Source organism: Myotis daubentonii, chromosome 12, assembly GCF_963259705.1.
Source record: "Myotis daubentonii chromosome 12, mMyoDau2.1, whole genome shotgun sequence".
NCBI lineage: Eukaryota > Metazoa > Chordata > Mammalia > Chiroptera > Vespertilionidae > Myotis > Myotis daubentonii.
Window position 1 is genome coordinate 20,933,542 of NC_081851.1, and position 16,397 is coordinate 20,949,938.

Here is a 16,397-nt window from a genome sequence, read left to right on the forward strand (position 1 = left end):
AGAGATGCCAAGTGTCAGGAAGAAAACATGATTTTTATCATTGCTCCTGTGCTTTTTATTATACTATACTGTTCTAAATAAACCTACGTTTCTATGAGAATGAAAGCTTTTTTTTTTTTTTGCGGCCCACATACACTTAAATATTGTTTATTTGGTCTGTGTTAGCCTTTGCGTTTGACATGCCGGGTTTATGTAAGGGGTTTACTGAGAAGCCAGGCCGAGGCAGAATCATCAGTGGGGTATCTGGGGCGTCCCAGACACAGCACATCTGCTTGACACAGCATCACTGTGTATTATAACTCTTTTTATTATTTCAGAGGAAGGGAGAAGGAGAAAGAGAAATATCAATGATGACAGAGAATCACTAATTAGGCTGCCTCCTGCACACCTCCCTACTGGGCATGGAGCCTGAAACCTGGGCATCGAACTGTGACCTGCTTCATAGATTGATGCTCAAGCACTGAGCTACACTGGTGGGCTAAACCTCTTTTTATATTTTCAACCTCTCTGTGCAGCAATATCCTTTCCTTCATCCACCCCTCGCTCCCTGTTTTGTTTTTTATGTATCGTTTGAACTCGTTTTTGACAAGTATGGTAAGTTTTATTATGAGTTGCAAACAGTCACATGTATTTTAAGGTTAGAATTAGGTTAACATGTGTTTTTCATCTGTTAATCCTAACTTAGAATTGCAAATGCAAATAACTATTCCTGTCAAGTATCATATATGAGCTCAAATAAATTCAAATGCAAGTAAATATTCCTGTCAAGTATCATGTATGAATATTACTGGAAGATGTTAGGGATTTCATGGAAGATCCCTCATGCAGACAGAAATTGACAACAAGGGGTCATATTTAGCTCAGGAATTCTCCCCTCTGTTTTATTCCAAAACCTTAATATTGTACCAGACAGGTTAGCAGCACCAGGAGATCTACCAAAAGACAGTCATCTCCTGCATTGACACTAGAAACCGGCACCATTAATAAATAGACAAACCAAGAGAGGGGGGGCAGATTGATCATTGTTACTCCAAAAGATATTAGAATATACCATGTGGACTTCAACACAAGGTGACTCCAGGCAGGGAATCAATGTCGCCATATTGACAACATATCAGGACTCCACTGGACTTCTCACTTGACAGTTTCTGGGGTTGGAGTTTGGGAAGAAGAAGAACTTGCACATTTCTTGGGGCTGAGGACGGATGCACCTTCCTTAGGGGTGAGGCTGTTTCTGAAAAAAAGTAAGTGTGCTGAGTGAGCTGTAGATTCTGTTACCCGTTTGCTGCCGGTTGGAGCTGCCACCTCACTGTGCTCTTCGCTCAGGAACACCAGGCAGTGACAGAGGGAAAACAAAGCAAAACAAACAACCACTAACCTTCCGAGCGGTTGGGTTATGCACAGAAGGGACACAGTTTCTCACCCCTCACACCGACGAGGACTCAGGACTGCTGGGGAGGAGGCGCTGCCACTGTCCTGTAAACTTGGCAGCAATTGTTCTGGCAATGCTGATTACAGATTATTATTAAACACACAGCCCAGCCAACATAGCTCAGTATCTCTCCCTCTCCCTTTCTCTCTGAAATCAAGAAAAATGTATATTTTAAAAATAGACACTTGGTCTTTTGTCCAACAAGGTAGTGTTAGATAAACAGGTAAATGAAAAGGGTAAAAAATAGATGCTTGGGAAGAGAAGGTGTCTACCATCCAGAACAGCAGTTCTCAACCTGTGGATTGCGACCCTTTTGGGGGTTGAATGACCCTTTCACAGGGGTCGCCTAAAACCATTGGAAAACACATATATAATTACATATTATTTTTGTGATTAATTACTATGCTTTAATTATGTTCAATTTGTAACAATGAAAATACATCCTGCATATCAGATATTTACATTACGATTCATAACAGGAGCAAAATTACAGTTATGAAGTCGCAACAAAAATAATTTTATGGTTGGGGGTCATGACAACATGAGGAACTGTAATAAAGGGTCGCGGCATTAGGAAGGTTGAGAACCACTAATCTAGAAACAAAAGCCCCACTAGCATGGGGTCACATGCTGGTGGGTGTGACTAAATCAACGCTGTGCCACCCATGTTGCCTATTAGCTCTGCCCCTAAGGCACCAGGGACTTGCTCGGGTTGCCTGGTGATGAGCTGGGAAGAAAGCTGCTTCTCTCCCCGCGGGAGGACTAGCCCAGGCTCCCAGCTGCTGGGGGGCGGGCCTCCGAGTGGACACCCACATAGAACATGTTTCTCCTTATTCAAGTCGGCTCCCTGCTTTCTTTCTTTTAAAAATACTTTAAAAATATATATATTTAAAAATATATATTTTATTGATTTTTCTACAGAGAGGAAGGGAGAGGAATAGAGTTAGAAACATCGATGAGAGAGAAACATCCATCAGCTGCCTACTGCACCCCCCCTGCCCGCAACCAAGGTACATGCTTGTGCTTATTACACAAACCTCACAGGATGCTGTCAGCCAATTCCTGCGCAAAAACGATCCTCTCCTCCCCTCTCGTGGCCATTCTAGGAATAACACCTTGTGCTGCTGTCCGTGGTGCTGAAACCCCAGCTAATGTCCTGTGAACAGGACCAACAATTCTGAAGGCCGAAATTAAGGAGGTAACCAGTAGCCTGGAGGCGGCCATGATCGGGGCAGTCCTACCCTGCAGGCCGCCATTAATGAGGCAGTCATTCAGTACCGAGAGATGCAGCGCCGGTTGGAGACCATTGGAGCCGCTAGATTCTTCACCCGGGCTCTGGCCCAAATTGGAAAATATATTTTTATTGATTTCAGAAAGGAAGGGAGAGGGAAAAAGAGAGAGGAAAATCAATGATGAGAGAGAGTCATGGATCGGCTCCCTCCTGCAGGCCCCACACTGGGGATCCAGCCCACAACGCGGGCCTGTGCCATGACCCGGAATCGAACCATGACCTTCTTGTTCTTTGGTGGATGCTCAACCACAGAGCCACACCAGACGGGCTCTATGCGGTTGCTTTTGTCTGTAGCCATGCAGTGTGCAATCATGACACTGTTTTCCACAGTTACTTGTATTCGTTTTTATCCTCCTCAATCCCTTCAGCAACAGTATGATGTTAACGTACTACAGTCTGGTTCACCTGTTAGTGCTTTCATTGCATTTTGGGTTCCCCCACCCCCATGGCTGTTCATAGTTTGTTTATTTTGCTCGTACATGAAGCGTTGCTATAGCTGTGAGAGTGAGAGTATGTCTGTACAGGAAGGCAGACTCAAAAGTGTGCCTCTCTCCTTCTTCCTGCTACTTTGCTCCCCTTCCTCCACATTCCTGCTCCTTTCAAACCCACCCACCCCAACAGGGAACCGGTCTCTGTCGTTGCTTGGGTTTCTCTGTTCTGCATGGATGAGCAGGGCACATGTGTTCCTACAGCCTCTTTCCCTGCAAGGGCATCACACTATGGGTGCGGTTTTGTGCTGGCTTTTTCACTTCATCCTATGCCCTGGAAGTCTCCCCTTCTCAGTCCACAGAGATCTTGTTTATTTCTGTAGCATACATCACCCCGTGGCGCAGCTGCACCCGATTATCCAGCCACTCTCACATGCAAATAATAAAGTTCTCTCTGACACTACTCAGCTCCAACCACCGTGCCGTAAGCAAACTTGGTTATGCAGCTCACAGCTTGTTTGTTGTTTTGTTTTCATATATATTTTTTAATTGTCATTGTTGAAAGTGTCATATGTCCCCTTTTCCCCCACCCAGCCCCTCCAGCCCACTCCGCCGCCTGCCCCAGGCCTTCACCTCCTGCCCCAGGCCCTCACCTCCTGCCCCAGGCCCTCACCTCCTGTCCCAGGCCCTCACCTCCTGCCCCAGGCCCTCACCTCCTGCCCCAGGCCCTCACCATCCCACTGTCTGTGTCCATGGCTGATGCTCTCTGCATACAAGGACTTTGGTTGATCACCTCCCACCCACCCACCCACCCTCCCCTCCTCCCCTCTGAGATTCTCACGCTGTTCCATGCTTCCCTGTCTCTGGACCCACCCCGTTCATCAGTTAATTAGATTCCATCCATGAATGGCAACTCACAGATATGGTTGTTGAGTTAAATTAAAAGCACGACAATGTTTCCATTCATAGATATCCTTGCCTTTTAGAAAAGTGTCCCAGGTCCACACCAAAAGCCAGGAGAGCACCTGCCGCCTTAAAAAGTCCCTGAGGAGGCTTCTGTCCACAAGGCTCTTCAGCAGCCCATCCTGTGCTGGTAGGACACACCTCCTAGCAGGGCCCTGGGAGGAGCGCGTTTCTTTAGGAAAAACACCTCATCCCCAAACCCTGTCCCCCACGAAGCAGCCAGAACACACCCACATATCACCACCCAGAAACAACTAGGATGCGGAGTGAAGGCAACCAAGTCCCAGCCTCTTTCCTTTGGGTTTTTCTGCAAAGCACATGGCTGCTCTCAGCACAGCGTTCCCACCCCCCACCCCCGCTTCCTACCCCCGGGCCCTGGGAGACTAAGGCAGAGTGGCGACCGACCAGAAAGTCCTTTTGATCTTAGCAACAGGGCTCGGAATAGCTCAGGACAACAGTGAACCCCCTGCCCCCCCCCCCCCGCGTTGAGCCAGCACAGTGATGGCTGCACTCCACAGGGGCTCCGGACCCACACTGAGCAGCTGCACAGGTAACTGACATTTCAGTTTATTTTCTAAATACATTTAAGCACCGTATTTCAGTTTATGTTTTAAATATATTTTTATTGATTTCAGAGAGGAAGGGAGAGGGAGAGAGAGAGAGAGACATCAGTGATGAGAGAGAATCATGGACCTGCTGCCTCCTGCATGCCCCCCACTGGGGATGGAGCCCACAACCCAGGCCTGTGACCTGAGCTGGAATCGCACCATGTCCTCCTGGTGCAAAGGTCAACCCTCAACCATGGAGCCACGCAGGCTGGGCTAGGATCCATATGTTAGACCCTGTTCTAGTTCATTACATCCTGATGCCACTGACCTCCGAACCTGTATGATTGTTCGGATCTCCAATCCGAGAAACACTGTCGTGTTGGCCCGGGCTTCTAGGTCAAACAGATGTGAGCTGGGACCCTGGAGGCAACCTTATCGCAGCCTCACGAGGTGTTCCTGCACCTGCGTGAGCCACGGGTCCCAAGGAAGGAGGGAAGATGGTGCAGAGCAGGGCTTGTTGCATTGACTCAGTAACGAGGCAGGGAGCACACAGGGCAGTTGTGACATCTTGTTGTTGTTGCTAATCCTCACTGGGGGATATTTTCCCCATTTATTATTTATTTATCCAGTTATTTATTTATTTTAGAGAGAGTGGAGGGGACAGAGAGAGAGAGGCATTGATGCAGGAGAGACACACTCATTGTTTTTCCCCTGCACACACCCCAACCAGGGCTGGGCATCAAGCTTGCCACTGAGGTATGTGTCCTTGCCCAGAATCACATTCGGTCCATGAGCCAAAGCTATGTCCATGGAGCCACACCAGCTACAGTGGGAAAGGGTGGTTTTTATGAAGGGTGATCACATGGGACCAGAAGTGGAGATGCTGTGCTAAGGATTCCAGTTGTCAGCAGGCAGCCAGGGCCAAGTGGTCTGCCTGTGGCCACTAGGGTCCTTATCCCTCCATAGCCCACTCTGGAGCCTGGTCAGGCAGGAATCTGTGGATGTGAGGATTCCATGGCTGCTGCCCCATCCCCCCAAGGTGCGGTCATATCCGGTGTAAACGTCACTGGGCAGGTCTCACAGGCAAGTCCAGAAATCCACACGCTCACCCCACGGCCTTTCACCACCTCCCGTGAGCGTGGCAGTCATTTCCCAAGGTGGGTGGGCCCTGGCCAGCAGCTCACCTGGTTAGAGCATTATCAATGGAAAGATTTCACAGCACAAGCCCGGGTGATTTTGACAGTCCATTCATTAAAGCTGGGGACTGAAACGAAGGAAGGACTGTAGAAGAAGCAACAGGAGAGAGCCTAGGACCTCAGTGATGGCGAGCCTTTTGAGCTCGGCGTGTCAGCATTTTTGAAAAACCCTAACTTAACTCTAGTGCCAGGTCACATATAGAAGTTTTTTGATATTTGCAACCATAATAAAACAAAGATTTATATTTTTGATATTTATTTTATATATTTCAATGCCATTTAACAAAGAGAAATCAATCAAAAAAATGAGTTTGCGAGTCACCTCTGTGGAGGGAGGAGGTAATGGGAAGAGATCAACCAAAGGACTTGTATGCATGCATATAAGCCAAACCAATGGACATGGACAACAGGGGGATGAGAGCATGAGTGGAGGGGGGGAGGATGGGGTGTAATGGGGAGGAGATGAGGACACATTTGTAGTAACTTAACTAATAAAGAATTAAAAAAAAAGAAAGAAAGAAAAAGAAAAAAGAATACAAAAACATGAAGATAGTGTAAGCAGCCTCTGGGACAACTTCAAGTATACAAACATTCACTTTATGGGGGTGCCAGAAGAAGAGGGAGAGCAAGCTATGGAAACCTATTTGAAGAAATAATGACAGAAAACTTCCCCTACCTGGTGCAAGAAATAGACTTACAAGTCCAGGAAGCACAGAGACTCCCAAACAAGAGGAATCCAAAGAGTGTTGGGATCCAACCCCTGCAGGTCCAGGGGTTCCCAAAGGTGTTGATGGAGTCGGCAAAGAAGGAATAACACAGAGACAGCGTTCAGTTAATCAGCAGCCTAGTCAGGTTCTCCAGCCAGGTTCTGTGTTTTATTGTCTTGTTACATCTGTATTTATACCAGCTGATTTTTACAAAAATATATTTTATTGAATTTTTACAGAGAGGAAAGGAGAAAGATAGAGAGTTAGAAACATTGATGAGAGAGAAACATCAATCAGATCAGCCATCTTCTGCACACTCCCCCACTGGAGATGTGCCCACAACCAAGGTACATGCCCTTGACCGGAATCAAACCTAGGACCCTTGAGTCCACAGGCTGACGCTCTATCCACTGAGTCAAACCGGCCAGGGCTACCAGTTGATGTTAATCCTATCAATTTCTATTCCAAAGGTTAGGGCATTTCTCATCTCCTTTCTAGGGAATAAAGATTATGTAGCTTAAGCATGATTGTTCTTAGATAGAGTCGTTAACTACCCACCTGGCACTTATTTAAGAGATTTTATTCCCTCCCTTATTTCAGGGCAAAATCCCTACCTGGGGAAACAACCTTTCTCGGAGAGTTGACCTTGGTGAAAACACACAGTCCCAAGAAGGGGAGCAAACATATTAAGAAGAGTATGTCATATACACCAGGTCCCTGCAGCGACTGTGTCAAGCAGCAAGGACGGACCAGCTTCTGGTAAAAGAGGACCACACCAAGACACATCATAATTAAAATGCCAAGAGCTAAAGACAAAGAGACTTTTTTTCTTTTTTCTGTTGGATATGACCTTTATTGAGCTTATCCACTGGAGTGGAAATAATGTCTGTACAAAACCTAATGTTTGTTACTATAACTTCTGCATCACAATTAAAATCCAAACAGTTTTTTAAAAGCAGTCAATGCAATCAAAACCACTACTTCAGAATCAAGGTTCTTTGAAGCCAAAGTAACACTTAAATATGGTTACAACTCAAATGCAGAAATTTGGTTGGTTGGAAAGCTAATTAAACTTGCAACTTGCTCAAATAGAATTACAAAAAGGCAAACTTGTGTTTTTCACAGAGATACAGTCCGCTGGAAAAACCAACACTGGACAGCTGTTAGAGTGTTTAGAGTCCTGAGATAATAAGAAATCCAGGCATCCTTTAGACAGTCTTCTGTTGTCCTTTCTTCCCAATCAGAGATTGGCGGATGTGTGGAATAACACCACCACCAGCAATTGTAGCCTTGATGAGAGAATCCAATTCTTCATCTCCACGAATAGCAAGTTGCAAATGACGAGGGGTAATACGCTTTACCTGTAAGTCTTTTGATGCATTGCCTGCCAATTCAAGTACCTCTGCCGTGAGGTACTCCAGAATGGCTGCGCTGTACACAGCAGCGGTAGCGCCTACACGTCCATGGCTGGTCGTCCCAGATTTCAGGTGTCGATGAATACGGCCCACCAGAAACAACAAGCCGGCTCTCTGTGAGCGGAAAACCGCCTTTGTCTTGGCCTCTCCGGAGTCTTTCCCAAACTTGCCGCCAGCCATGTCGATTTCTGCTGAAGCTCAAGCGAGCAGGGCAGAGAAAGGAAGAGCCAGACACCCAGCAAGATGCCAGCACTGACTCACTGGCACCGCCATTCAAACTGCGCGGTCTCCCCCTTTCCCTGCTCCTTTTATAGGGCAGAATGTTGCCTCATCCAAATACTCGGATTGCTCAGTCCCCCAATGGCTGCCGCCCACCCTTGGGATGCGCGTCCTTGAGGCTTCAGCCAATGAGCAAGCGCAGAGGAGGCTGGAAGGATGGGCGCTTCACAGCCCAAGCCACTATTAGGACCTGGGAAAGGAGGGAGGAGAAGGGAGGAGAAGGGAGGAGAAGGGAGGGACGGGAACTGGGAGGAGAAGGGCATCAGGGTGGGAGGCAGAAACAGAGCCAAGAGAGATGCTTCAAAGCAGCAAGGGAAAAGCAGTCAGTTGCCTACAAGGGAATGCCCACACAACTGTCAGCTGATTTCTCAACTAAAACTCTGCAGGCCGGAAGGGAGTGGCAAGAAATATTCAAAGTGATGAGTAGCAAGATCCTACAACCAAGATTACTCTACCCAGCAAAGCTATCATTTAGAATCAAAGGTTACATAAAGAGCTTCACAGACAAAAATAAGCTAAGGAGTTCATCACCACCAAACCAGTATTATGTGAAATTTGAAGGGTATTCTTTAAGAAGAGGAAGAAGAAGAAAAAGATAAAAATTATTAACAAAATTTTATCGGAGAGGTGACCTTGGTGAAAACACATAGCGCCAAGAAGGGGAGCAAACATATTAAGAACAGTATGCCATATACGCCAGGTCCCTATAACATATGCTGTGCAGATGTTTCTTCCCTGCAGCGACTGTGTCAAGCAGCAAAAATGGACAAGCTTCTGGCAAATTCTCCCTTTTTTATTTTTTTAAATGACAGTGTATTTAAGTCCCACAGTATTGCCTTGAAATCTGTTACAGCAAATATTTTCCAAGAGTGTCTTGGCCTTTTGCTCTTTAATACAATTGTAGAATTTGGCTTTTCCATGTTCACACACTTGAAGAAAGGGGACCCTTGTATTTCTAAAAGACACTGGAGGAAACATTCTTAGAAACACTGCCCAGTGAAATGTATCTCACCTCCTAGATCAAAGGTAACCATTCACATTCTACCGTCCACTGCCTTCAAGCTTATTTTCCTTAACCCAATCTCATAAAAATCAGTTTAAGTCTGACCTTGAACTTAGGCAGCCCAATCAGTAATCACACATAGTTTAACTATTTTTCACCACAAGTACCCTATAAGTAAGTGATGGCGAACCTTCTGAGCTCAGCTTGTAAACATTTTGAAAAACCCTAACTTAACTCTGGTGCCATGTCACATATAGAAATATTCATTTTTTTAAATATTTGCAACCAGAGTAAAAAAAAAGATTTATTTTTTTGATGAGATTCATTTTATATATTTAAATCCCATTTAACAAAGAAAAATCAACCAAAAATATGTATAACGTGAACAAAAGCAGAAACAGGTTCATACTTGGTGCACTTCAAGGCCAAGCAAGCACCACTAACTTCATCTGTTAGCCCATTTCTTATGTTCGTTGTAATATTATTTAATGCTGAGAACAAAGTCTCACAAAAATATGTTGATGAAAAAATTCTTAGCAAAGCGATTGCTAGATTTTTTTATTTCGCTAAAAGTGTCAGGCACTCTGTTTGAAGCACTCAAAATTCCTTGTTCATAGTTGCACTCTTCTTCCTTATTCAAACGAATAATGAACCTGCAATCAAAGAATTAGCAGACAAACTTCAGCACCAAAAAAGTCACTAGTTTCTAGTTTTCATACCATTTGATTATCATTGTTTTTATTATTATTTTTTCCTAAATGTACATTGTTTTTCTGTATTTGTTCATTTTATACATATTTTTGGTTGATTTTTCTTTGTTAAATGGCATTTAAATATATGAAATGAATATCAAAAAAATAAATCTTTTTTTTTTACTATGGTTGCAAATATAAAAAAAATGAATATTTCTATATGTGACATGGCACCAGAGTTAAGTTAGGGTTTTTCAAAATTTTGACAAGCCGAGCTCAAAAGGTTCACCATCACTGCCTTATAGGGTACTTGTGGTGAAAAATGGATAAACTATGCGTGATTACTGATTGGGCTGTCTAAGTTCAAGGTCCTACTTAAACTGATTTTTATGAGATTGGGTTAAGGAAAATAAGGTTGAAGGCAGTGGACGGTAGAATGTGAATGGTTACCTTTGATCTAGGGGGTGAGATACATTTCACTGGGCAGTGTTTCTAAGAATGTTTCCTCCAGTGTCTTTTAGAAATAACAATGGTCCCCTTTCTTCAAGTGTGTGAACATGAAAAGCCAAATTCTACAATTGTATTAAAGAGCAAAAGGCCAAGTCACTCTTGCAAAAGATTTGCTGTAACAGATTTCAAGGCAATACTGTGGGACTTAAATACACTGTCATTTAAAAAATAAAAAAGGGAGAATTTGCCAGAAGCTTGTCCATTTTTGCTGCTTGACACAGTCGCTGCAGGGAAGAAACATCTGCACAGTATATGTTTCAAGGGACCTGGCGTATATGGCATACTGTTCTTAATATGTTTGCTCCCCTTCTTGGTGCTATATGTTTTCACCAAGGTCACCTCTCCAAGAAAGGTTGTTTCCCCAGATAGGGATTTTCCCCTGAAGTTAGGGAGGGAAATAGGCAGGTAGTTAATCACTTTAACTAAACAATCACGCTTAAGCTACATAATCTTTACTCCCTGGAATGGAGATAAGAAACCGCCTAACCATTGGAAGAGAAATTGATAGGACTAAAATCAACTGGTATAAATACAGATGTTACAAGACAATCAAACACAGAACTTCGCTGGAGATCCAGGCTAGAGAACCTGGCTGGGCTGCTGATCAACTGAACGCTGTCTCCGTGTCATTCCTTCTTCGCCAACTGCATCCGCACCTTTGGGAACCCCTGGACCTGCTGGGGTTGGACCCCAACAATTGGCGCCCGAACAAGTAACTGGCCTTGTTCTCCACCTTTTGCTTTTGGTTCTGCTGACGCTGCCCGGCTCTCGTCAGCCTCAGGCCCGCTTTCTCCATGAGACCGAGCACCATGCCTCCAATTAAATTGCAGAGTTCTGATGGAGAGATATTTGAAGTTGATGTTGAAATTGCCAAACAATCTGTGACTATCAAGACCATGTTAGAAGATTTGGGAATGGATGATGAAGGCGATGATGACCCAGTTCCTCTACCAAATGTTAATGCAGCAACATTAAAAAAGGTCATTCCGTGGTGCACCCACCACAAGGATGACCCTCCACCTCCTGAGGATGATGAGAACAAAGAGAAGCGAACAGATGATATTCCTGTTTGGGACCAAGAATTCCTCAAAGTTGACCAAGGAACACTCTTTGAACTAATTCTGGCTGCAAACTATTTAGACATCAAAGGTTTGCTTGATGTTACATGCAAGACTGTTGCCAATATGATCAAGGGGAAAACCCCCGAAGAGATTCGCAAGACTTTCCATATAAAAAATGACTTTACTGAGGAAGAGGAATCCCAGGTACGCATAGAGAACCAGTGGTGTGAAGAGAAGTGAAAAGCTGTTCCTGACACTGTAACTCTGTAGGGATTGTTCCAAATACTAGTTGCACTGCTCTGTTTATAATTGTTAATATTAGGCAAACAGTAAAAAACAAACAAATAAAAATTAAAATGAAAATTGTCTCCTCAGCCATGTCTACTCTGGTGCTTCTGGGTGGATGTTGTCTGATTTCGTCCCTCTTCGGGCCTGGCCCCAGGAGGAGGTGTGTGACCTTTCTCCCTATTAGGCCACCATTTGGCGGGTTGGGGGGGACTTTCTCCACTTTCATTTTTCCGTTTTTAAAATGGTAAACACAACTTCCCACCAGAAATATTGTACAGATAAAGAGAGAAGAATGTTTGTGAACAATGTTGCACACTATTGACACTTACTAACTCCCCCCCTCCCCCTGCCCCGGGTTTCAGAGCATGGTTTAATGCATTCATACATCAAAAGTATTTTCAGAAACATGGAAAATCCTAAGTCACACTATGGATTTCCTCGCGATCCTTGCTGAAGGCTGGGGCTGTTCCAGATGCTCAAAGGCTGAGATGGAACCTGTTGGCACCACCAGGCACCAGAGGGGTCTGAGGAGGGTCAATTTAATTAGTCATCCTTCATAAACTTGCCATTGATGTAGGCTACCCAGTCTAGAATCAGCCTCCACTCAGTGGCCCACACTAGCCCCATGGTGCCCATGGTGCCCCATATGCCCAGCATGGGAATCCAGTTCTTGGCCAGTTGGCCATAGCAGGGGCCCAGGAACTTGCTCATTGTCTCATCGAGGTCTGATGTTCAGGGTGACCCAGGTGGACGCACAGCCTAGGCCCACAGAGATGCCACAGCCTGGGTCAACAGGGCATGCGATATCTGGATTCCTGGGCTGCTGCGCACACAGATCCACTTAGTAAAACTTTTAAGAGCTTCACTTTCCTTCTCTTGCTGTGCTAGCTGGATGCTCATGTCCTTAACTGCTGAAGGGAAGGCCTGGACTGCCAGCAGCAAGGCGGGAGTCTGCCCTGAAGTCAAGTGGCCTTTTTCAAAATGTTTAAACTCCACTACCTCTTGCCTGGCATTTCTAGAAAGTGCACTGCACCCCACCTTCCAAAGAACTTAGAACCAGAAGCAAAAGAAATAGCACAGGCAAGGGAGGCAGGGACACTGAGACAGTCACAAGGTTGAGAAGCTGTTATTACTGCCTCTCCATCACCTTGCTTTCATTGTGAATTACGTATACTCATGCTTGGTTTAAAGTAGCATCTCTGTTACATTTGAATGGGTCTACAGAGCTTTAAAGTGTAAACGTGCTTATATATATATATGTCCCTGGGACACAGTGATTCTTGGTTCTTAAAACGTATAAGACCATATTAGTTTATCTTGCTAGAAAAGACCAAGGGTGCTACGGAGGTCAAAGTAAGTATTCACTTTTACAATACAGCTCATAGAAGATGAGGTTAAAATACGGTTGGACTTACGGGTATGATAGAACATCCTGCTATCATAAATTGATGTCAAGTTAGAAGTCTGATTGGTCTGGATGAGCCTTAATTAAAAAGAATTGTCACCATAGCTGGTTTGGCTCATTGGATAGAACGTCGGCCTGCAGAATGAAGGGTCCCAGGTTCAATTCCAGTCAAGGACACATGCCTGGGTTGTGGACTTGGTCCCCAGCAGGGACATGCAGGAAGCAGCCAATCAATGATTCTCTCTCATCGTTGATGTTTTTATCTCTCTCCCTCTCCCTTCCTCTCTGAAATATATATATATATATATATATATATATATATATATATATATATATATATATATATATATATATATATATATATTAATAATTGTCTCAATGATCATTCAAGGCTTCAAGGCTCAGGAAGAATTTGGAAGTACACAGAGCTAACAGGAGTTTTGAGGAGAATAGAATGCTCTAGACAGGAAGGGAATGATCAGACTCGAGTCCTGGCTTGGTCACTAACTTGCTATGTAACCTGGATATGGCCCTCAGCTCCTCATAGACTCAGAGATCTGCAAGCTATAGGTAGGGGATTCTGAGGTTCACTCCTTTCTCACGCACTTTTCGTGAAAGTTACATTCCTTTGAGTCTATTAAGACCCCTTGAGAAGAGGAGAATCCTATACTGAACATAGACTACTGGGTAAAAATGAGGTGTGGAAGACAGAGAATGGAAAACAAAATTAGCAAATGCAAAAAAACCCCATAAAATATAAATAATTTTTTAAAATTTTTATTTATTTTTTAAAGTATTAGCGATGTCCCCTTCCCCTGCCCCACCCTGCCCCTCACCCCTATCTAGCCCTCACCATTGCCCCACCCAAGGCCTTCACCACACTATTGTCTGTGTCCATAGGCTATGTATATATGCATAGAAGCTCCTGGTTCATCTCTCCCCACCCCACACCACCCTTCCCTCTATAATTCACCAGTCTGTTCTATGGTTCTATGTCTCTGGATCTATTTTGCTCATTAGATTCCACATATGAGTGAGATCATGTGATACTGGTCTTTCTCTGACTGGCTTATTTCGCTCAGCATAACACTCTCCAGGTCCCTCCATGTAGAAATACATTTTTTAAAATATATTTTATTGATTTTTTACAGAGAGGAAGGGAGAGAGATAGAGAGTTAGAAACATCGATGAGAGAGAAACATCGATCAGCTGCCTTCTGCACATCTCCTATTGGGGATGTGCCCGCAACCCAGGTACATGCGCTTGACCGGAATCGAACCTGGGACCTTTCAGTCCGCAAGCCGACGCTCTATCCACTGAGCCAAACCGGTTTCGGCTTTATGTTCTTCTTTCAACATGCCTTTATTTTTTATCTTTTTCCAGTATCGGAGGGAAAAAAAAAAATCAACGAAGGAAGAAACTATATAAAGAATGTGGAATTTTTTGAACTTTTGCAAAAGCCAAAATAAGTTTCAGAAGATTCAGTAATTCACTTAAAAAAAAAAAACACAACTAAATATTTTTTTCTAAAGAATTTTTTTTAATAAGTTTTATTGATTTTCTACAGAGAGGAAAGGAGTGGGATAGAGAGTTAGAAACATCCATGAGAGAGAAACATTGATCAGCTACCTCCTGCACGCCCCCCACTGGTGATGTGCCCACAACCATGGTACATGCCCTTGACAGGAATCGAACCTGGGACCTTGAGTTTGCAGGCAGACGCTCTAACCACTGAGCCAAACTGGTACTGGCTAAAGCTTTTTTTTTTGATTTATATAAAGTTTTGTATATCCGCTGACGCCATCTGCATAATTCTTGTCAACAAGACAGGTGTCAAGGCAAGTGTCATTCATAGGATGCTCCCATGTCTACAGAGCAGCTGAGTGGTCTCTGGATTCTCTCTGCAGCTGCACCTGTCTAAACGTTGAGCCCAGTGTGACATTCATTCATTTATTCGGAAGCAGATCTGTAAACATTTTCTATGCTCCAATTGTTCCGAATGAGAGTCTCTTCTGTGTCCCTATTGCTGTCCTTAACCGTAAAAATTCTTTTCCCACTGGTGCTTTTGGAACTTGGTTGAAATTCATGAAGACGCCAGCATGTGTCTTAGGAACGGAAGGTCAGACTTTCCATCAGGGAGGACAAGGAAACCCTGGACACAGGAGGCAGCTTGCTCTGGGGGAGCCAACTTGGCTGGATTTGGAATCCCACCAATTCTGGCCTCCTGTCTTCAGTTCTCTGACTTCGGTTCTCTGCTTTCTAAAATGGGAGGCACATGGGGACCATTGTGGGATTAGAACAATACATGTAAAGTGCCTGAATTATGGAAGACAACTAGTTTTTTTTTTTCGTTCTTATTCAGATGTTTATTTAACAAAAACTTATCCATTTTTCCCTTTTATCAACCATTTTGAGCACTGTGAGATTTTACACTGTCTGGCCAGGTGTCAGGCTGTGTTTAACATTTGTGTAGCTGGAGGTGACAAAGGCTCCAAATACCTCTGAGGTCTCTGCTTTTGTTTTTCCTGCTGCCTTCAGATTACCCTAAGAATTCCTTCTCAGATAGAGTTTGCTTCCTGCAGTGCCATTAGTTGGCATGCATTCATAGTTCAGAGGGCTAGAGAGTGTCACACCCAGGGACAATGGTAAGATTTCTTTGAGGAGGTGGGGAAGGCCTAGTTTTCTTTACTAAAATGAGAGGAGAAACTGTGAAAGGTGAGATGGAAAGCAAAATAATCACAGATGACTCCTCAGGCAGATCAAATTTACAAAGAGCACGTAGAAGGAACAGAACTTAGAAATTAATTTCTCAAATACTTTGTAAACACTTACATACTCTTGAAAAGTCTTCATGTGCCCTGTTTTCCAGTGTTCTCAAATTTTCCATCAGGGAAGGTCTGTATGGATAGGAAGGAGAAGCAAAGCCTTCTGAGCTCTGGTAACTGTGGGAACAAATGAAGAGATTGAGGATAGGGAACTGCAGATGCTTCCTGTCCCCTCCTCTGCAGCCAGGACTCTCAGAGGGGAGAGGGGGACACACAGACACTGGGGTTAGAATTGGAGGGCTGAGGACTGCTCCCCTGGGATTATCGGGGCAGCCTGGGAGCCCCCAGCAGGGATGCTGCATGTCCTCGCTCTCTGGGTGAGAACTCCAGAGGGAAACTTGGAGTAGGACCCCA

At 44.4% G+C, this 16,397-nt stretch overlaps 3 protein-coding genes across 3 annotated transcripts; 1 reads left to right on the forward strand and 2 right to left on the reverse strand.

Annotated features, from left to right (window-relative positions):
• Positions 1–7,559: 7,559 nt before the first annotated feature.
• On the reverse strand, positions 7,560–8,211 carry LOC132213068 (histone H2A.Z-like). Its single transcript, XM_059659104.1, has one exon. The coding sequence runs from the start codon at positions 8,158–8,160 to the stop codon at positions 7,774–7,776; it is 387 nt and encodes a 128-aa protein (XP_059515087.1). The 5' UTR covers positions 8,161–8,211; the 3' UTR covers positions 7,560–7,773.
• Positions 8,212–11,173: 2,962 nt separating this feature from the next.
• LOC132213759 (S-phase kinase-associated protein 1-like) lies at positions 11,174–11,780 on the forward strand. The gene has a single exon (XM_059660698.1). The coding sequence runs from the start codon at positions 11,259–11,261 to the stop codon at positions 11,763–11,765; it is 507 nt and encodes a 168-aa protein (XP_059516681.1). The 5' UTR covers positions 11,174–11,258; the 3' UTR covers positions 11,766–11,780.
• Positions 11,781–12,356: 576 nt separating this feature from the next.
• On the reverse strand, positions 12,357–12,524 carry LOC132213760 (cytochrome b-c1 complex subunit 10-like). The gene has a single exon (XM_059660699.1). The coding sequence runs from the start codon at positions 12,522–12,524 to the stop codon at positions 12,357–12,359; it is 168 nt and encodes a 55-aa protein (XP_059516682.1).
• Between the last annotated feature and the right edge of the window lie 3,873 nt (positions 12,525–16,397).